At 33.7% G+C, this 23,560-nt stretch overlaps 1 protein-coding gene across 1 annotated transcript; it reads left to right on the top strand.

Annotated features, from left to right (window-relative positions):
* The first annotated feature begins 295 nt into the window (after positions 1-295).
* Positions 296-22,579, top strand: LOC108736339 (KAT8 regulatory NSL complex subunit 1). The gene is made up of 7 exons (XM_018468727.2): positions 296-1,056; positions 3,135-3,766; positions 17,488-18,086; positions 19,163-19,357; positions 19,765-20,161; positions 20,730-20,805; positions 21,100-22,579. Exons 1-7 carry the CDS (start codon positions 322-324, stop codon positions 21,841-21,843), a joined length of 3,378 nt encoding a protein of 1,125 aa, XP_018324229.1. The 5' UTR covers positions 296-321; the 3' UTR covers positions 21,844-22,579.
* The last annotated feature ends 981 nt before the right edge of the window (positions 22,580-23,560 follow it).

The raw sequence follows: 23,560 nt of genomic DNA, 5'->3' as shown, positions 1-23,560 counted from the left end.
AAGTTGTAATATCAATTTCGAAGATAACGAAGAAGAAAAAGGATATTCCATAATTACCATCGGAAGTGTGTGCAAAAAGCCATCGACTTGTAACGGTTGGCGCTAAAATGTTTACATGTTTACAAATTAAGATTCCTAACAACGCTTTGTTTTAATCGTTTGTTTTTTACCATCTACCTCGTGTAAGTAATGGAATTAGCAGGTGACTAATTGTTTTAAATTAAAGTTATATATCGCGAGTGTTACAATGAATTACGAATAATAGGATTTGGTAATATGTGCCAGGAGTGAAAAGAAATTGACTGTAACAACTCTGGATGAATGGGAGTGCGTACGGCCTCGGCGAGGCATCTCCATGTGTTGGTGATGGCTCCAGCCCTAACAGATTCGGAGCAGTCACAAAAATTTAGTTTGTCCCCAAAAACCCTTAAAACTACTGACTTTGGTGACTGCATATCACAGAGTGTTAAAAAAAACACAAAAGGTGACGATCATCAGCTAGGCTTAGACACTGATGATAATCATTTAATAAAAAATGCACCAAAAAATATTAGTTTGTCAGCAGTGAGAGGCTCAGGTGATGAACAACTGGGACAGTTGCAACAACATAGTCCCAAACATAATTCCTCCATTGGTGTAATGAACAATAAAATACGGATGGATGACCCTCAAGACAAGATGGGACTTGAAAAAACAAGAATAGATAACATTTCATCTTTAGTTAAAGATAAGAGCATACCAAATGATGTAGAACAGATTTTGAACAACTTTGAACCAGACCTTTGTGAGAACGATGCAGAGACAGTAGGAGACATACCTCCACCGAATGTAGATGAAATAATGCAGGTGATTAAGTCCATGGAAGCAACTAATACAGCAGACTCCATGTTTTCACTTGCCACAGACTTAACCACCAATTTATCACCATTTGAAAAGGAATTATTGAATGATGTTGATGTTATGAATATGAGTATGGATGATCAACTACTTGACGGGGCAGCAACGCTAAAGGAACACCAAACTAAGGAGGTTATTGCTGAATTACAAAAGAGACAGGTGGGTGAATAACGTTTTAAGTCATTTTTAGTGGTCATTTCATATTTATTGCTATCCTTTTGTATTATGTATATCACTATTGTTGATATGGCTTTATCAGCTCGTTGAAAGTATAATTAAATGAGCTGGTATCAAATTTAACTCCAACATAATTTCCAACTTGCCTTGAATATATAATGCCCGGTTTTAAAGGATCCATTTTTGCTTTCTGTATTAATTTTTTTTATGATAAATTGTGTCCCAAATTTTTGTTTTGCCTTTTTTATTTAATGATATTAGAATCAGTTCTACTTCGCAATTTTTTAAATTCCAATTTATGTGTGTACCTTTTTATTTAAAAGACAGCTAAGCCTCATTATGTACCTATTCAAGAGATAAATAATGTATCTATTACTCATGTTGAAATATGCAGAAAAAGTACCCCATTTATATCTAATGAAATACTTTGTTTTACTAGGTGGACTTACAAATAAATTTCAACATTTTTTTCTGGTAACAGTTTAAGATTAGCAACGCACAGTTTTTTAATAAACAGTGCATTCTTCTATAAGTACATTAAATTAATAAAGTGTACTGCATACAATTAATAAACTATTTGCATATCACATCATGAAAATATATCGGTTTTTAATTAATTGCTTTGTAGGTATAAGTATCATTAAAGCCCCAACAAGTAGATATATCTTCAGAGAAGATCAGATAAAAATCTTCACACTAGTAGGTAGATCACATAGTCAACTTCCACATTTAAACGTCTCTAGACAAATATAGAAGAAAAAAACATGTCGAATAAGATTGTTATAGTACTTAAGTCCTCTTGAAAATGTAATTTATATGAAGGAAATAGTAATTAGTCTAATGTCACGATTAATTATTAAGTAAGATTAAAGCTAAATAGCTACAAAATGCAAATTTTAGCATTCTTTAAGCCCTAAGATACCTATTAGGGGTTTTATTGGAATCTATGAACTAGGCAAAATTGATTATTTCACTATAAATTGGCTACAAAATATATGCCAATTAGATCTTTGTCCGAGCCCGAGGTTGGCTGGAATAAATATGTAAAGAAGACTTTTAACATAAAAATAATATAGATTTTAATTAGGCAGTTGGAGTTAAAATAAAAACTTAAGAACACATTGTCACTAAAATTTCGTAGTAAACATGTATGTAGATAGTCAGTATCAATGAAGATGACTAATAAAATAATTGCAGGTTTTAATTGGGCGATTAGAATTAGAAGATGAGTTGTAGAAGAAACAACTTTGAAGTCTTTTAAGAATAAAATAAAGCAAAACAGTTAGATAAATGAATTAGGTACATGTTTATTAGAATGTAAATCGTAGTCTTTAAAGAGCACTTAAAAAATAACAGATAAGAAAACGGCTTCATAAGGCTTCTAAACCGCAAAAGAAGATAAAACAATTAAAACCATAGATTTTATCGTAATTAGGCAAAGTTGATAAAAACAATTTATTTTTACTACAATTAAGTGAAATTTATTTTGAAAGAGTTTTAAACGGAAATCATAAAAGGAAAAATAATTTGATGTTTTAATTAGTTATATTAAAAACAAAAAAATTGGTAATGCAGTAAAGATGAGTTCTAATGAAATAGCTTTGTAAATCAAAAATCGAAATAATAGAAGATTACGTATAATAAGCGTCTTGGGATTAGAATATAAAATTAGATTACATATTCATAACATTCAAAAGTACAAAAGAGGGCAAAGCAATTATAATTTTTAACAGAACTGAACTAAACACTGTTCATTTTGTATTAACACCTAAATCTTTAGTATGGGCAAGAAATGAATTCTATAAAACAGTCCCTAAAAACTTAAAAGAAAGCTAAACAATACTGGCCATTTGGGATTTGAATAAAAACGTAACAGAAATTAGACTTTTTATGTTATAATGAGGCGTTAAGAATTTGAGTAAAAACGTGCTAAGAATGGGTTATTTATTCTTTAACTTGGTGTACGTTTATAATGGCAATAAACAATGGATCCTAAAAGAAACTTTTCTTTAATTATCAAATTTTCAAAATATTTACATTTTTTGTTTTTGTTTTAACAGTTAAAGATAGAGAGGCGAGTCGATTTTTTGCTAAGGCGCCTGCGCAAAATTCAGGTCAAGCACATGGGCCAGCACGTGAGCAATGAAATCGCAGGCGTGTTCGAGCACGCAAACAGGACCCTCAGAAAAGCTAAAGAGGCGGCCAACAACAACACCACTGCGCAAAATAAAGACCAAGAACCTCCGCCTCCTTATCATCCTTCATCGCTACAGGAAGCGTCCGGTTCGCCGGAACCCTTAGCGACGATTGTGCCTTCGACAACCACAAACTCGAAGGATGAAAAATTGAAACCGATCTCGCAAAGTTCTGCCAAGAGCCTTGTGCGCAAGCTCGAAACGTCGACCCTGTTCCAGGCGACAATTGTGGCACGCCAAAAGTTTACGCCGCGATACTTCGGGTCCGGTTCGGTCGAACCCGCCAGCTATCGGAGCGGGTACCAGAACATGACAACGTTACCACCATGGTCGGCTGAGCATAAGGCGGAGTTGCAGAAGGTGGCGGGTTCGCTTCATACGCAGCTGCGAATTGTGCAACAGGCGGTTGACTCGGAGGCCACCGCCAGTAGTTCTGGAGGCGAGAGCTGCGACGAGTTTCAAACATACGGGAATCCGCATCAGCAGTACCTGAGTATGTAAGTAAAACAAAAAGAGGTTTGCTATCTAGGGAGAGAGTACCATAATTTGCTCATGTGTATTGGAATTACAAACAGCAGGTACGTTTTTGACAATAAAATGTAATTTTTGCTAATGGTATGATGGTACAAATCTTATACTTCCCCTTATTTTTACTTGATTGTTTATAAAATCAATGAGATACATTTTCTAAACATTATTCAAAGTCAACACTACAAGATTGTTTCAGAAAAAAAACTTAACCAAGTCGATAGATGTTATACATTCCCCATTGGTTTAGAATTGGGTAATTTTTTACAATTCCTTCTTTAGATATATCGTTTTTCTATTGTGTTGTAGTTTTTCAATAGGTGTTCTGAAGTATGCAACGGTTTCAAGCATTTATTTTCGTTTATTATAACATCTATTCTTCTAAAGCTTGATATTTGATGCTTGAAGTTGATGTCTAGTGTTGTGTGGTGTAATAACCCCATAGCGCTTTTATACAAAACTCAATTTTCTAACATAGTAAATTGAAAATCGCGTGTTTTGAGATTAGTTGACTGACCGTTCACATTCTTTTTCTTTTTGAGATTTTGTATGATCAGGTAATTTTAAATAACATAAACGAGGTAAATGTATTGCGTGTGTAAAGTAATAACTAAAGAGATTTGACCCCAATCGATGTGAATTCTGGCCAGTTTCCAACTATATTTCGATATAAAGCTTTATAATACACTTGTATATTATTGTGGAAGAATTTTGAATAACAGGATTTGATTGAACTGTTACATTTTTGAGTAATTTTGAAGGTAGTGATCGTTAAAAATTTAGTTGTTGAGATTATAAATGTTAGCATTAATTTGGATGGACGATAGAGGAGGGGCGATACATTTAAAGTCTTGAAAATTATAAATTGTTATTGGTGATTATGTTTTGTTGTTTATGCATAGTTTACATGGCTTTTTTTAAAAATAATTTGTAAGTTGAAATGTAGAGATACGTATGTCGTATAAAAACGCGTGAATATTCTACTACTCCGATATTTAAATAAATAAATGCTTGGTAAACATTTCACAAAGTTGTATTTAAAAGCGACAGTTGTTTTGCTAGACATTAACTTTATCACGGTTTGTTCAGTTTTACTCTATAAGGAAAACTCAACCACACTTGATAAAACTACTGTGTAGCGAAACAATGGTCTTTTTTATTAAATAAAATTTTGTGAAAAGTTTAGAAGTTATTTATTTTTTATTCTTATTACTTTTTTCATGATTATTCTTTGTTTAACCAAGTAATTCTTCATTCTACGATTTAGATATTTTGCAGTATCAAAATGGGCTTTTAGTATCTGACAAATTTACACCATACTTAGTAGCAATTCGGAAGTACTAAGTGTGTAGACCGCAGGTAGCATGTAGAGATATAAAATAAAAATCTGGGCAATGTACGTTCATTAAAAAAGTGTGCGGGTGAATAGGATGCACGCCTTACGTCTGCCTGAAATTGATTGTAAATAACATAATATTTGGAACTTATTCTGTCACCACTGCTTGAAATTCATTCTATCACCACTACCCCCTTTATTGTATAATTAAAAATGGCGAAAAGCTAATAATTATTGGATTTATACATTATATCAGAGGTTGGCCTGATATTTATATTATTATTCTCATTTCCTCTTATGTTTTCTGTGGGTCGACTTTTTTATTAGGGATGTTGAATAACGAATTAAACATTTACCCTAATATGAAGATTGGAAAAACTTTGGCGGTTGTTGGAGAACAAACAGAATAGCTCAAAACCCCAACGCCAAAACAAGACACTGTAGTTGTCCGAAGCACTTTTCGGTAAACTGAGTTTACTTCAGTCCCTGAAGAAGGTAACTTTGTTACCGAAAAGTGCTTCGGACAACTACAGTGTCTTGTTTTGGCGTTGGGGTTTTGAGCTATTCTGTTTGTTCTATTTACCCTAATGTGTGTTTGTCAGCCACACAATCAGGTTGATTTTGATATGTCTTGGTAATTAAATTAAATTATGATTAGTTGCTTTTGAAAATATATCATCGTAAACAGTTTGCTTTCTTATAAGACACAAATTGGTTTGTGTACTTCATTATTCTACATCACTTTTTCGTGTACACGTGTTTTTTTTTTTGGGTTCTAAAAATTTGTCCATATTATCTGTGAAATATATACCAATTTACTGAAAATATAAGTTACAGATAATTAAGTCTCATTTGGGCTTCTGTACTGCTGGAAGGAAAACGGAACTATTGTAAAATCCTTAAAGATTTAACTACACTAGAATCGCGATAGTGTCAACGCCATTGATGTTAATGAGGTGCATATTTCACTTTGTAGTCACAAGTACCCAGAGCAAACTATTTGTGCTTGTATGTGGTAGTAGCTCCGAGTTTCACTATGGTGGTTGCATGTGAGAAGTTGTGGTGGTGTAGGAGATATAATGGTTAAAAGTAGTCGACCTGGGGCATTTTCATATTTTTACCAAAGTGTTCACAAAAATGTTTAGATTTCGTATAATATTCGAATTTTCTCCAGTTTGGTGGGTGTGTGAGTTTTCCATTACCAGCCACCAAACACCAGTTTAGAATAAGTGACAGTCTTCTTGGTAGAATGTGTTTTAACGTTTTTAAGGTGGTCTTCAACTAGAATATTAGTCGAATGTCTATGATTGACCTCAAATAGAATACTCTAGAGTCAATTGGAGCAGAAGTATCTAGAACGTTCTGGAATGTTCGAGGACTGTTACCTTTGAGTGGTAGAGCTGGGTTCTGGCATTAAATTGGAATATTTTTATATATTTCTCCTACAATGTTCAAGAAATCAGAAATTGTCGGGTGTTTCGAAGGTTGTCTTATTTTTTGCTTAATGGTCTTTTCTTTTACAATTAGCCTTTTTGTAGCGATTGACTCAGCTACAGATATTTATGTCGATATCACTTTTTCTATCCATTGGGTTGCTATATTTAAAGGATATAGTTATTTCTGTGTTTATATGTACTTATATTTATTAGAATAGCTACAAAATTCAATTTACCCCGAAGTTAATTTTACCTCGGTATCTCCTACATGTTTTCTATTTGGGGATTTTTTTTATAATACTCCATTTTTTAAGAAATTCTTTATTAAACTGCTAACTTGTTAGTTTAGTGATTTGCTGTTCTGACTTCCCCTCCAAAGAAAGGGTATCAATAAGGCCTGCTTTCGACTACAAAATAACGAAAAAAATATGTCATACAATTTGATGAATTGAATTATTAAATTATATTTCCTAGACTGTGTGTCTGAAAGAGTGGAGGTACGTGTCCAATCAGTCTTAGTACTGACGACCTTATGATGATGATGATTTACTTTTATATATACGTAATCCACATACAAGAATTCATATAGGGAATGGGGCGAAAATAACACCTAATCGATACCCCTCCTTTCGAAATAATTTGTTGTATAAAGGATGATTTGATGGAACGAGTTGATCATTAAGGTTTTCTTTTCTTTATCACATTACTTCTCCCTGTACAGTTCACGTCTTTGGTAACCTTTTCTGATATTTACATTTTCATGGGTATACGTGTAGCTTTTAGTTTTTGGTCATCGTCTTGTTTAGCTGATATTTTATGGGAGTCTGAAAGTTTTCATCTTTTATTGTTGATTCGTTTTATTTCGACCAAGTATAAAATCAATGTAGTAGTACGTGTTGATGACTTTTTCAATCTAATGATCCCAGGGTTGTCAGTCAACAAATCTTTAAAAATTTGTTTTTGGATGCAACTTATTATAAGGCAGCGGTGACATCATTTTTAGGGTTGAAGGGGCTAAATTTAAATGCAAATACAATGATTTTCGTTTTATTTAAAACCATTTTAACTTATTTCTATTTTATCTACCTTTCCCATTTGGTTCGTATTAATACTATATTGAATAAATACTTATTCCTTTTATAATTTTTGATCTTAATTAACAATGCGTTTGATTCTCCTTAATTGATTTATTTTGTTATACAAATAAATAAGGAATTTAAGGATTCATTGTTATAAAATACACGGGTGAATGCTATTGTCTAAATTAAAAAATAGTTAAACTAAATATTTATTTTTTACAATAATAGGAATTTAACAATTTTAGTAAGTAACGGGCACTTTTTGTCTTTACTATTAACATAATTTATTCATAGTGTATGTGGTTTTTCCGAAAGTATATAAAACCACTGGTAGAGATAGTGATTAACAATATCGTAAGCTGGTATTGAAAAGTTGTATATTTTTTTTATTGCTTCCCAATGAGACCGACCACGAGTTTATAAAAACGTGTTTTTTTGCTTTCACGATAATTTTGTTCATTGTGTAAATCTGGTGTTTGTGGTTATACTTAGCTCCATTATAATCAAAACATTAATTGTGCATAGATACCGTTTATTGTAGCGACAGTGATGATGATTCATTATTATTTATATTTTACGGTTTATTAGGCTAATAAAATCAAGTAATTAAAGTTGTGTGCTAATAGTCATCAACGAACTTGTGGCAAACATGTAATTAATGACGTGATAACTTCATTTATTATCGGGTGTTTAACTTACATATTTTATTATTATGCTTTAATTGAATGAAATACTGATACAGGCGGGTAATTTAACCATGGGGTAAATATTTTTTAGGCTGAGTAGAAGGTAGTTTTATATTGTACTTCTTTTAGCTGCTTTGTTATAAGTGTTATTGTAGTTTAACATTATTGTAACTGCTTGCCACCACGTCCGGTGTACCCAGTGTGAATGACTCATTACTATATTACATTATCTCGTAAGTAATTACATTCACAATGAAGTAAAATTAAAACGCTATTTAGCGAAAGGGCTTCCCATTTTTTTACACATATTGGCTATATGTATTTCAAATATAAAAAACGATATTGAGATAAACTGTTTCTAGTTCAGATTTAGCCCCCCCCCCGTTTTATTTGTAATGTACATATTTTATTCCCCAAATGATGTGAAAGGATATTTTGCGACTGGAAGAGATTGAATAACAATTGGGAATGATGTGTTTTTTTAACAATAAATAGGATTTATAGTTTATTTTAATCAGGGGAACCCCCAACTATACTTTAAGTGTGGTCAATCCCAAAAAAAGAAACTAAAAAAAATGAAAGTATACGTACATACTGAAAAGGGATGTTTATCATTCTTAACCATAATGTTTTACTTTTTAATTTTAGCTCTTACCGCTCGAATTTGTCAAAAATCGTTTTAGGTTCTTTTATCTGGGGTAATTCAAGGATTGATGTCGCTTTCGTTGTGGTACTTGTAGAAATTAGAAATAAAATTTCGTCTATTATTTGTACATATAGTAAGTAAATAGCCGTATATATTATAGAGAATAAATTAATGAATGAAAAGGTCAAGTGCGTCTCCATATAAGTACTCTAAAAAACCATTTATTACTTTCGCATAATTAACCGTGGACATGGTCATAAATGCGTTTACTTTGTAGACAGTTTAAAGTAAAATCTCTAAATCAGTAAACAATAAATTATACTTATAAATTGACAAATTTCCAATTGAGTTATGCATATGTACTAGTTCAAGCCATCTAAATTTGGACGGAAGGGTAGGCACTGTTTTAGATTTTAATTATGGGTATCGCCATACCATGGCTAATTATTCAAAGATATAGTTGCCTATTTTCTAATAGGGGCTCAAAACGAAGGGTCATGAAGTACATGAAAAGACTCTGCTTAGACATTCCTTAAAGATTTTAAATTGGGTCTTCCTCAAAGGTTTCTGTATATATAGAGCCTCTCAAATTAAATTTTTCTTTTCTTTTATCGTGAAATAGAAGACATTTTTTCGTTATTCAGCTGACGCTATTATTTTCTTTGACTACTTGTTCTTGTCTCTGTCTCATTTTTTTTAAATGTGCAAACGTATAAATACTTGATGCTTTTCTCTTGTCAGTCTTATCCGCAGAAGTAATAGGCCTTTCCGTGAGTGTTTCTTATTGTCTTTTTTTTGTTGTTACACTTTGCTTATATGCCGTGTAACGTCAAGGTACGTACGACATTTAGAGCAGAAATTTGAGACTTATCCCTTTTGTCTACAAGAGGTATTATGTTGCAATTAGGTAAAGACAGATATGAGTGTTGTGGAAACTTGACTTTCTATTACCATACTAACGCATCCTTATAGAACAAACACTCCATTTGGCGAACAATTTTGTGTGAATTTTGTTTAGATTAGATTAACCCTAACCTAACCTCATATATAAGTATAAAATCATCATCATCATAAGGTCGTCAGTCTTAAGACTGGTTGAACACGCACCTTCACTCTGGCGTCCTGACTTATCTGATTTCATAAATACCAAAAATCAGTCACTTTTTCTAATTTTTCGTTTCCTATCTTTATATTCGTTCTTTCCTTATTTTTTCTTCCCTTGCATTCCCAGTATTTTTGTTTTGCATTTCTTTATCTTCATACAATACTGTTTTGTTATTACTGCTTCCATTTTATTTAAAGCTATCTCTTAACTCCTCCTTGCTTGCTGCTAATACTGCATCTGCAAATTTAAGCATACTAATTCTTTGTCCTTGCAGTTGTAGTGTCTTTAATGATGTTGGTCGCGTCTTCGATGTATAGATTAATAAGTAGCGGGGACAGTGTGCATCCTTGCCTGACTCCATTCCTAATATTTACTTCTCTACGTTGCTGCTGCTACTCTATAACTACCTGTGCTCTTTATACATACTAATTATCACTCTTCCGTAGCTGTAGCTCATCCCTAAATTTTTAAGTATATTTAACATGTAGGCCCATTTAAAATTGCCAAAAGCTTTTTCTAATAAGTGTATAATAGTGTAAATTATTTTTTCTAAAGTAAGTTGAAGGTTGATTTTAATTTATTTAAAAGTGGAAATGTGAAGTAAAAAGTAGGCTACTGAATTTCTTTATTTTCATAGTATTTCCTGTTACAGCGGAAGTTGTATTTGCGTTTATTTATTGTATTGAATGTGACATTTTCAAGTTAAGTACATAGAGCTAATATTAAAAGAATCTACGTCGCTTACTTTTGCTTTGCTGTATGTAGTTGATACGACTTACTCGCAGATTGTTTGCTAGAGGTTGACTTGTTCTCCAGGACCTTTTTATTGTTTTCTCTGTAGTATGATTGTCGTACTTCAGAAATATCCATGATACTGTCATCTGACAGGTTTTCTTCTATATTTGTAATTTGCCTAACTTGATAGAGTTTATTTGGTTCGGACTTTTGTTGACTACTCGGGTTGCTCCTGTAAACCACTGTGTGGCCCTTCTTTTTGCAGTTGTAAGATTGCCAGTATACAGCTGGTTAGGTTCGTGGATCATGCTTCCCTCCACAGCGGTAACATGGTTTGTTGGTGGTATGAACGTGACGATTTCTTCTAGAGTGATGCGGTTGACTAGTGTGAGGGTGGATGGAGGGCGTGGTTGATTTGGCTGGTTTTGACCTGGTCGAAACTTGGTTGACTGACTATTATCTGTGAGTGGACGCTACCTGGTTGCTTGATAATTGGTTATTCTAACGTTATTGATTGGTAAAGCTCTTGCTAATAGTCTTGCCTGTTCACAATCTGCTTTTTCTTAAAGAGCTATTTTTCTTGTCAATTCGAAGTCTACATTGGGAATATTTAACAGCTTTCTTCTAGTTTACTCATACTATACGATCGCAAGGCGTATCTGGCAGATGGGGTTCATACGGATCAGCTACTCGCAAACCTTCAATGTACCTTCTTACAAACTCGTTATGTCATAAATTATATTATTTATGCTTGACGAAGGTATACCACCTACTTGAGGTTTGTAGATTCACAGACTCGTGTTTTTCTTTGACTAACTGGGTAACTAACTACTGGTACGTTCTAGAACCAATATAGGAAATAAAATAAAAACCCCTTCTTGATTATGGAGAGGCATCGGGGTGTTTTGTAAATGGGGAGATTGTCTTTTACGTCATTTATTGAGCAGAATTGTTCGAATAATTCCAACCATTCAGAAAATGAAATTTCATTAGGCTGGAATGGAGATAATGACTATAAAATGGGTTGTAATCCAAATTGAGTAATTTTTGAAGTTCCTGATTATACGTGGCTGCTGTCATTATTGGTAATTTATTTATATTTTTTTATAAAGATTGCACAATTCAGCATAGCACCTTTTTTATCCAAAAATGTGGGGCGAAGTTGCCGGACATGTGAATCAGACACTTCTTACGCTACTGGACACCTAAATATCAGATACTCTAGCTACGTTTCGACAAATCAACCTTCAGTCCTAAAATCAGGATTTGTTAATTTTAATCTTACGAACGGCACATGAAATTTTACCGATTGAGATGAAATGCCTCCCTACCTGATCGTTATTCCGAAAATAGACATTTTAATTTGATAAAGTCGTGTTTTTTAAAATGTGTACATCATTAGTTTATGAATTAAGTTTTAATGTATTTTATTGTGCGTTGATGTAAGAGTGGATAATAATAGAATGCAGACTTCCTAGAATGAATTACGTTATTAAGAGAACGACGTATTTTGTACACGTGTGTTTGCTATTACAATGTAAGCAAAATTTGAAAGACACGAGTAAGATCGTTAGAGAGAACTAAAGTCTGGCTTCAAATTAATGTTGTTCGTATTACTTTGTATGATTAGTAGGAATAAGCATCCCACCTGGGGAAAGCATCCTTTAGGTACTTTTCCCAATACGTAATATATGTAGATTTGTCCATATACAGTGGAATTCGTTTATTATGACTCCGTCTATATTGACCAACCGCTTAATATGAAGTAATAGCAGTGTTACGTTTGGTTTTCATATTAAATTCTCTATAGGAAAATTCGGATATAATGACTCCGTTTAAAATGACATATCGTTTATTATGACTGATTCTCAAGAAATCATATCCGGCTATAGTGGCCCAAATGATTAAGAATAACATTTTCGCTCATTTTTCTGATCCTTCTTATGTATATTGATATTACAATTCATCGTTCTTTTTCTTTTTCTGTTAATAAATATATACAATTTGCAGTTTTTCTCTCTAGTAAACTAAATAACTAACTAAAATAGAAAGTTATTCATTTTCTAAGACTATGCTTTGTCTGACGCCCGCTTAATATGGCGTGTTTTTGTTATTTTCCTTCAATGTCATTATAAGCGGATTCTACTGTATACTATTGGTAGAAAATTTGTTCATGCGCTATAACTGATGAACTTCAGTGTGTATAAAATATAATTTTTCGTAACCATAATCCTGGAATAACATTATTAAAAGTATCGAAAACAAACTAGCTTCTTCCTTGTTATTATTCGCAGATGTTGTTATCGATTGAACGAAATTAAATTTGAGTTCGTTTATTATTGAAACGTACTAAGCAGAGCTATTTGAAGAGAACGCGGTTTGGTTTCCTTGATGAAAATTCTCTCTTTCTGTTTGCCCACGCAAAGTTGAACATTTTTTTTTCAATAAAACCGAAGCAGAGCTATGTTCATTGCTTGACCCTTTCTTCCTTTTAGGAGTAATTATTTTTTAAGGACTTAATTGAATTAAAGGGAAGAATAATTTAATTAATACCGTAGGTTTTGTGATATTAGAATATTAGGTCTCTGTGGTTAATAATGTAAATTATACAAAGTAAACATAAATATTTTGATACATTTACCCACATTTTATTTAAAATTCACCTAATTAAAATTTTACCGTAAAGGTTGTGTTGAATTTAATATTTGTCGTACATTAGTATTTGTAACATTTACTTATAAACGTTGACTAATTTAAGATTGCTTAAAAAGTGACAGGTATGTTGTGTACCTCAAGGTCATAGTTGAAAATAAGTACGTATGTATATGTATCGTACATTTTAGTTGATTAATTGTTTCGTTAAAATTTGATGACTTGTTGTTACCGTTGCGAAGAGTTGGTTTAGTGGCTTTGTATAACTGCGAATTTGTAACTAGAGCGCGAACTTTTAAGAAGAGGTGAATCAATGGGTGCAATTTATGCGCAGAAAGTGGATGTTGACCTATTTATTTTTCGTATGGATGTGTCGTTTTAAAACACCGAGGCTTTTAGAAACTGTACCACTTCCTCAATTACCCTATAAGCGAATGCTAACATTCAAACCACAATTGCACAGGATAGTGATTTTGTCGGGTACCTATCCCACTACAATATTGATTACCAATTTGTATTAGGTAGTTTTTTTGAAGTGAAGCTTCTATAAAGACGACGGGGTATTAAGATTTTTTTTGTCACGAAAAAGCGTTACGGCCGCGTTGAGGGGGTAGACGGTATATCGTGCGGTGAGTGGCAGCAGCGGTGAAGGGAGAGAAAGGCTGGCGGCGGCGGAGAGAGGGCAACGACTGTATTAGATTGATATAATGCGCAGCCTCGCGGAGTCCGCTAGAGTCCCGGCGGCGTGTGCTGTGTTCAGCTGTTGTTTTCTTACTTCTGCTCTCCACGTGTCTGGGCATCATTGCCTCTATTTGCGGTCTGTGTAAAAACCAAATCATAATTTGCAGTAATCCTGTGAAAACGAAATGTATGCTGGGACATATAGTAGAAGTGAAACTTCAACGGACAAGTGGAGTTTTACGGGCAGGTTTTCAAATTGGACAAGTACATTAACAATCTGCCCGTAAAACTTGAAGTAAAAATTTTGTTGCGATTTTCCACTTGTTTGTTGCCGTTCATTTTTCCACTTCTGCTTTGAAGTTTCACTCGTGCTATGTGTCCCAGCACACATTTCGTTTTTTGTTATACAAATTACACTATTTATTATTACTGGTGTTTGTTTTTTTCTCTCTGGTACAATTTCCTGGCACTGTCGGGTAATCGGCGCTATTATCCGGCAGGATTCTAAAAAAAGTGCCGGATCTGCCGGGTACCGGATCCAAACACGTACGGTACATTGAAAAGGGTTATTTTTAATAAAAAAAACTTCGATTAAATGTTTTAATAATCGACTAATTTCAAAAAGTCGTATGTGAGGAGATAACTGCCCAAATTACCTGTAGAAATCTATACCTACTTACACAGAATCGTAGAGACATGAAATATTAATATATAGCGATTTTTAGACTTACATTCTTTGGAGTAGAAGACGGGTGGAATTTTTTTTGCATAAGTACTTTTGAAACAAAATAAAAGAATGTGTGCAAGTAGAACTTTTTCATATGATACGTACGTAACTGAGAACACAGCCCCACCCCCTTTATTTTATCAATATTTTAATTTTACTTTTTGCAGATAAACTTTAATAATTGTAAGTGCTCTACAATAATTGCAATTCCCACTGCTGTTATGTTCTTGTTGATAATTTGGAGCTTTGTTACCTTGCAAGGTCTATGCTACATGTATATATCTTCTGGTAATTGCATTCAGTGTTCAATATAGCTCTCACCAACATAACAGTTTTAGTATTTGTACACATTATTACAGTTCGTTTCTTCAATGGTTTCAATCGTCTGATTGAAAATCAGTTAACAAGTAATTACAATTTAAATGGGTCGGTCGGTATTATGAATTGTCCTTTACCTATACAAAATGTTTACATGAGGTCTTAACTTCTTGTAACTTTATATTTAGAACACACAATTCAAACACTAATAATTATTTCGCCACAGTGTGGCGTTTTGGAATGAATTCCACCTGAAGAAGCCACAGTGTGGTGAAATAATCATTGCGGATTTGTCTACCAGTAAAAATCTTGTAACTTATTAGTGTTTTAATTGTGTGTCTTCAGTTTTAAAGCTCTAAGTGAGCGAGACCTCCAGGATTCTGTGGGTTTGTCAGCAATGCCACTATCCTGGTGTCTATCCCACCATTAAATTTCGACTCGTTCTCACTTTTGGATTATTTCCGGTGCTCATTCTACTGTTTTTATTCCTCTATGCTTTTTGATATGATATACTGATGTAACTTATGCTATCTTACCCTAACTTAATGTAGCAAGTATTTTTTATAGTTGAATTTTTAGTTCTAAAACTGTTGACAATGGAGTTTCACCAGTAGGGATTACTTATTTAGCTTTTTTGTCCTAAACCCTCAGAAGTGTTTGATAATTTTTGATTCTCTCATTTCGAGATATTACACTCGTTAATAGTTTTGTACAATTATTAATTGATGCTGTGAACTTTGAAATGTTTTAAAACAATGCATAATAAGGTAATTGTTTTAAAAAAAATTAAATGGAGTGTCAAAAAGCTGGGATTAATTGATATAATAATAATTGTTGTATTCGTTTTCTAATTTGTCGACATTATTGTCAAATCGTTTTAGAAAATGATGTTTTGGGAGTATACAAGATTCCAGACAGCACAAACATTCATAAAGGAATTCTTTTCTTGTTATCTATATTTGAATTTGGTTTGAGCTCGTTTTCCACAAGTTGCGCTACGTAAAGAAACTTATTGTATAAATAAATATGTACATACAGTATATAATGTAATTGAGTTAGGTGTATCTGTGTATTTAAGAATCGATTTTCTCTCTCTTTGTGTCGCAATCTTTGTTTACGTCACAAGTAATTTGAGTATGAGTAGCTTTCAGTTTCCGTTGAGTTTACAGTGGTCGGTTTTTAGTTTAGTCATGTATCTTTGGTTTGTTTTTGTCGTAAAACACTTATTTTTTTTTCGTATGCAAGAACAATAGCGGTAATTTTATAAAGGATGATTCAAATCGATTTAGAGATGTACAATAGCACAAATAAGATTATAGAAAAACTGCGCTAAAGTTAAAACATAATAATTAAAGCTTTATGCAACCTCTTTCCTTTAGAGACCACAACGAATCATTATTACTAATTACTAATTGCTCATACCCATTACTTTTCATCATTTATTTGCTTATCTGTTTTGGACTTCTTTTCATCTTTTTAAATTAATTAAATCGATAACAGGCTTGCGAAAGGGGAGGGTGTTGCAATTTTCCTTGGTTTTCCTGACAAAGCAGAGGGAGGAAAATAAGGATTTCTATTTTTTATTTTTAAAGAGGTCATTCGGGTATATCGTAGGCACGCTTTTAATAATTTATGATATAGTATAAGGAACATTTTTACGTTTGTTTTGACCCAATAACTGTTACTGAAAAATCTTCCCATTTTCCCAAAAAATGAAAGCAAAATCCGAAACCCCTATCCCTAAAGTGTGTTTGTTCAGTATATGATTAATTTCGAAATACATACAATAATGTAGATACAGCTTAAAGCTATTCATCAAGCCTTTTTGTTTGTGGAGGGGTTGGGAGCTAGAATTTATTTTTTTTTCCAAAAGAGGCTGGCTGGGCATCAAAAATATGTATACATAGTACATTTCTTTCGATGAATATTTAGTATATAAAAAACATTTTATTTAACACTAATATTTATATTCTTTTTTTATTAATGACTTCAGTGTTTTAGGAAGTATACTGATGGACTGTGGTACCTATTAAAAATGTTACTTTTTTGTATACTGTTTAATAAACAAAATTCGCTGTATGAAATTTAGTGTTTTATTGTTATTTTATACGTTTTTTTTACTATAGAGATGTTTAATACAACCTCATCCACGTTTTTAAATCGCAATTTTTTATTGTTTATTATATTTCCTGCTTTTTTGTTCTCTTTTCCAGGTTGTAAAGTTGATTTGTTCATCTTAAAAGTTAGTTATCAATTTTTCTTTTTAAAATTTAATGTTGTGTATTTCAGCCAGAAGAGGGCAGCATGGCGTTACTCGACGGATCGTGCTGCGATTGCGTCTCGTTGGACATGGCTGCAGGCTCAGATAGCGGATCTGGAGTACCGCATTCGTCAGTACGCCGACTTGCAGAAGTTGGTGCGGGCGAACAAGGGACCTGTGTTGCTCGAGGGCGAGCACGAGGTCCCATCTTCGCCCAGCGCAGTGAACGGCTATAGGGGACAATTACCAGGCGCTTCGCCGCTTGTTTATTTCAATAACAAAAATGTAATGTCCGAAGTGGGAGGAGTAGGAGGCTTGGATGCGACCGGATCACCTAATACCGCATCAAGCACGGATTGTTGCTGCGCCCGCAGCCGGCCGCTTCGCTGTGGCTTTCGCAAGAGGAAGTTGGTGCAGATTGCGGGACTGCATGCGGTCAGTAAGAAGGCGGCGCGTCCCTCGACGATCCGTTGCGGGTGTGCGCCGGCGAGCGGGATTCCACCGTGCGCTGTGTGCACCGGTCGGACGGATCCGACACATCCGAAGGACCTAACCGATTGTTTAAATACGCAGGAAAGAATTGCTCTCATTGATCCCGCTTTTCATCCTGTAATCTCTTTTTCTGAAGGTGAGTAAGAAGTGAAAATATCCAGGAAGGAAGTAGGAGAAGTGGGAGTTGTTCTCCTTCCCTACACATGATTTTGGTTTATGAATAATATGAGGGTGGATTTTTACATGAAGAATTAAGTAATCCAACCCATTATAGTGAGTTGAAAATGGGGGATAAATTGGTAAATTACATCAAAAAATAATTTTGTTAAGAAGTATGTTCTAAAGTAAAAAAAAAAGAGCTCATCGAATTTTTAACGTTTTCTATTCAAAGTTTGCTAAATTAGATCGTAAATTCTACTGCAGTTTTTTTTTGTATTGAATTAAAGTCCCTACGAAAGTAATTTGATAGTTAAATTTATAAACCCTGTATATTTTTTTGGATACAATTTGTATTGGCGAAACTGTTTAATATAAAAAACATAAATGATCAACAATTTATCCAGTTGGAATAGAATGGAGAAGTTTTTTTATGTTTTGGCTAGAAGGAGGTACTTTGATTTTTTTTACGGTCATGATACCTATACATAATTTTATAATATAATTGTAATAGTAAACACAATAGAAGACAGAACATTTTAGGTTACTGACTTTCTATTATATTTTTATTACTGTAAGCGGGATGCTTTGTATCTCGTGAAAAACTTTAAGAAAAACACATATTTTGTTGAGAAATAAGTAAATCGTACGCGGTAAAAAAAACCCAAATATACTGTGGTTGGTTAAAATGTTTCATTTTGTATGCGTGTACTACTAAATTTGAATTGCTAACATCTCACCATTATGTTATTTTGATATCGTGATTTGTTGTTGATTAACAATTTATACAGTGTATATATATTTATATATTATTTATACTAGAGCATTAAAATCCACTTGTCGTATGACAAGTGGATTTTAATGCCTACAATAGCAGTTTATTTTAATGAATTACCTTTGCAACAGTTTGATCATGCCATTAAATAATAAAAATTACATATGTTGTAGAAATCAGACGAGATAAATATGTGAAAGGATTCAGTTTCAAAAAAGAAAAAGGCGAATCTGTTATTGTGTGTTTTATTCTTTTAAATCTTTTTTATTATCAATTTTCAGACGTTTCGTCCAGTATCCATTTGGAGGCGATTATGAAAACGTCCGACTGGCAAATGAAAAGTACAAAGTCGAACTTCAAGACGATGAAGTTCAACATGAAGACAGATCGTCGAAATAAAACTAGCCCTAACGTTGAAGAAGATCTGACCAAAAAGGTGGACCATCGTAGAAAATACAACAGATTAATGAAGACAAGTAAGAATTAATATTCATAATTTTGCTTACATACGTAGATGTTTTATAAAGAAATTAATTGTACAATTTCAAATGTTTCATAATAATGTGCTGTGTGCAATGAAATTCGCTTATATTATTATTACAAGAATGAAGCCATATTGTTTCATTTTGTTATCATTTAAGTCAAAAAACTAGTAAGAAAAATAAAATTTATGAAGTTTTTTTAGTACAGAGAAAATAGTAAGGAAGAATGGCACTAATGAATGGCCACGCGATTTTTTTCTCATAAACTAGAAACCCTGATTATTAATACAGTAGTATATGCGAATTGGAGAAAACGTAAAAAAATTATTTTGTTACTTTTTCAGTATTTCAATATACCTACTTATGCTCTATAATTTTGTAATGGCTTCATTTTTTTACAGAAATGAAAAAAATGCGAGGTCGTAAGCCCATGTTGCATTCGTCACTCACGCGACTTAAGAAAAAGAGACACAATGTGCGATTGGCGATGGCGCAGTTACAGGCGATGTCGGCAGAGGGTGCGGACGAAGAGACAGAGGCGTTGAGCAATAGCGCGGCTGCAGCGGCCGCAGCTGCAGCAGGTGGAAATGGCCCGCGATCGATGAGCGTTGGTAATATCGTAGTGGACTCACCATGCTCGTCGCCGCTTTTAACGATGCAGGCCATTTCCGGTTACAGCAGTAAGCAGAGAAATAGTCGTGTCAGTTCGTATGATATCGACAACATTGTGATCCCGTACAGTGTTGCCGCATCTACCAGGGTCGAAAAGTTGCAGTACAAAGAGATTTTAACGCCCAAGTGAGTTTTATTCTATTACCATATACATTTAAAGACCTTTGGTAACGGCTTTAATAATATTACCACAGTTTGGTAAAACATGATGTCCACTGTACTCGAAGAATATAGACATTCCAGGGATTTTTTTACCCTGGAAAATTTGAAAATCTCGGAACTTGTAATTTACGAAATTTTATTGCAGTTAAAACATAACTACATTTTCAAGTTTAAGACAGATGCTGCGTTAGTAACATCGGAAGAGTTTAAGCGGGGATGACCACTAAGGGTTTTACTTGCGAGCTCTTAATACTTCTATAAAGAAGTTTTGTGCTTGTTGAGGAAAATTTTTCTTTTATGGGTCCTTTAATCTTGTCGCTGCAATTATTTCTCAATTTTTGTACAAGTTTGTAGAAAAAATTAGTTTAAATGGGAGGCGTTTTAAAAATAGAAATGATTATCAAGGTTTTTAAATTCTTTTTTAAGTTAAGTGCTAATGCTTGGGAGGGGGTCCTTTTTGGATAATTTGTTAGCTATTATCGACTTAAAAAATGCTCGAATCATTACAATATCTTTTGTGGTATGCTTTTAGGTGGCGTTTGGTCGATCCTGATTTTGCTGTGAAATACACGAAAACTAATGGCGTCGTTCGTGATCCTGAAAGCGATGTAAGTGATCTTAATTTCAATTTTGCAATTCGTTCTAGAATTTACTCATACTTTAGTATTATTAAAATCTTAATTAAATTGTACAACAATTACAATATGTTATTAAAATTAAACCCATTAGAACTGAACACTTATTGATTATCCGCATCCCATGGTGCTGTTAAATTGATCTGACAGGCGACGCTATCCCTTCTTCTTATTATCATTGTTGTATAGTAATCAATTACGATTATATCAGTTTGTACTATTTAGTGATATTCTTTACTAATTTACTAAATTGATAATGTGTTTAAGGTGGAAGATCTTTCGGAAGAGGCGTTATTGGCGCGTCACGAAAAATCTGAGCACGAGGAGAAGAAAAAGTTCCTCAGTTACCTCAAATTCCCTGTTGGCAGTGGCCGGTCTCGTTCGCACAAACGAACGGACAGCAGGGCCGAATCGAGCGGCGGAAACACACCTGACCCCTTGTCGCCTCATCCCATCGACCACACAAACACAACTGTTTCCGCCTCTGACATCGTTACGAATAGCATCAGTGGCAGTTCTCCTGTTCTTTCGCCTCCTGCCACTCCGTTACCTTCCATCGACGAATGCCCCTTACCATCGGTGAGCGTGATGCGAAGACGGACCATTTCGCAATCGACCCGTGGTAAAGATCGCGGAATTATTGAAGAAGAAGATGAGCAACGAGAAGTGATAGAAATGACGGTGACACCCTACGATCGTCGCACATTTCCATTGGCTGAAGACGCGTATGACAAAATGTTGAAACAAATGCCTGAAGATCATCGTCAGTGTAGTACGAACTCGAGGTCTCAAGACGTTCAGAGGAGGCGGAGTAGCAGTTGTTTTAGTCCGTTGAATGACGACGAGGATGATCGGAGAGATTCGCTCACCCTCGGCTCGCCGATGGTTGTGTGTGCTGCCGAAGGTGATGATGACAGCGAATCGACCGAGTCGGCGTACGGTGACGAAGATCCGAACGATCCCGAATGGAGTGATTTTGAATGCGTGCGCGACCGTTATGGAAAGAGATAGAACAAAGATAATCATGACGACCTCGTCAGATAACGTTTTCGTGCATGATGCGACCCGAAAAAAGGAAGCTAAATAGGTAGAAGACAGGCAAGATTTTCGTCGTGACATTGGCTTATAATTTCTTTCGATAGGAACAGTAATAGTACTTCAATTAATTTTTGGTAGTCGGTAAAGCGCGTTTGTAATTATTTAACTGCACCTGACATTTTTTTGCCGAACATTTAGGAAAATTTTGTGGGAATGTAATGCGCTATTCCATTTTAAGATTTGAGCCTACTAAAGGGGCCGCGGCGCGGGATAAATATGGACGAACTGCTTTCTTTAAACAAATGGGTTCCATATTTTTTTTCCAGGATTTATACCGACAATATTGGATCAGAAGTTTCTACTGGTTGACAGTGTTTAAAATAAAAACATTTTATATGTAACATTTTTTAAATCTTAAACGATTGACTGAATCTTAATAAAAAGATCACTTTCAAAGTTCTCAATGGGAAAAGTTGGACAACAAAAGCAGTGGTAAAATGTTTTAATTTTGACCTCATTTTAACAGTGGGTACATTCATGTTTGGTATCATTACTATATCCGTTGTTATTTATTTATTTATTTATTCAAGGCATTATAAAAAAGGTATATATATTTTTTTTAAATTGATCAAGTTAACATTGAAACAGTTAAAAATTGAAGTACATGTCTTTTTTTACTCAATTTTATTTTGTCCCCTATCCTTGACTACTTCAGCTACTCTATAAAAGATAACTTTTTATTAAGATTCATTCAATATATTAATATTTAAAAAATGACGAAACATCTTTTATTTTCACTGTCGTACTAATTATTGCTACTTCTGATTAAATGTAATAACTAACACAAAAACTGTTAAATCTACAAGCTACAGTATCAGGGCAGTTCGTTCATATCTTTATTTATTTGTTATCATTAAGATATGTAATTGAATCATTTGAATTGTAGCTATCGAGTTTAAATTTCTTTCTGTCTAGGTAAATCAGTCATGCTAATTTTTTGCAGTTACTACTGGGTGTATGTAAATATATGATATTATATGTATATTGCTTATCGAGTGAAGAAAAAAAATTAAAATATAACCATTCAGTACTAGTGTCGTACCGATATGAGCGAGCTACAAATGTGAAGGAAAGAATTCTGATTGCGTTGTTGTTACACTCTTCTAATCAAAATTTGTCATCGGTTTTCTTTTTTTGCTTTCTTTCCCAGTGATGTTAAGCGTAGAATTAAATTTTGATTATCGTATATATATTGATATAGTAAACTACGCTCCGTTGGAATTTAATTTGTAACTTTAAGGTTCTTATTAGATTGAATATAAAGTAATGCCGGTTTTAATGTAGAAGAAAATGTTTATTCTATACATAAATAAATTAGGTAACCGTTGTGCTAAAATTTAAAATGTGTTAGTTGGTTTTGAAAAATTTGACCAATCATAGTTATCCTTAATTATCAACATTGCACTATTTGCTTTTTGAATTTTGTGGATAGTAGAAATGGCATTATTTGACTTTGAAGATTAATTTATCCGTTTTATATTTTGCGCTTTATACATGGGAAAATAATTATCTTAAACCGTGTATTCAAAGTATATGTGCTGTAGGTTTTGTTAATGTATATTTATTTGAAGTACTATTGGAGAAACGTGCCGATATTGATAAGTGAGGCAAAATGTCACGACTATGTCCT

This window comes from Agrilus planipennis, unplaced genomic scaffold, assembly GCF_000699045.2.
Source record: "Agrilus planipennis isolate EAB-ADULT unplaced genomic scaffold, Apla_2.0 scaffold64, whole genome shotgun sequence".
NCBI classification, from domain to species: Eukaryota; Metazoa; Arthropoda; class Insecta; order Coleoptera; family Buprestidae; genus Agrilus; species Agrilus planipennis.
This window is presented reverse-complemented; position numbering and strand designations above follow the sequence as displayed.

Bases quoted from the DNA above. Each gene is read 5' to 3' on its own strand.
- LOC108736339 (XM_018468727.2), top strand. From the start codon at position 322: ATGGGAGTGCGTACGGCCTCGGCGAGGCATCTCCATGTGTTGGTGATG. The intron at 1,057-3,134 runs GTGGGTGAATAA...TTGTTTTAACAG, and splicing joins CTGAATTACAAAAGAGACAG to TTAAAGATAGAGAGGCGAGT. The intron at 20,162-20,729 runs GTGAGTTTTATT...GTATGCTTTTAG, and splicing joins AAAGAGATTTTAACGCCCAA to GTGGCGTTTGGTCGATCCTG.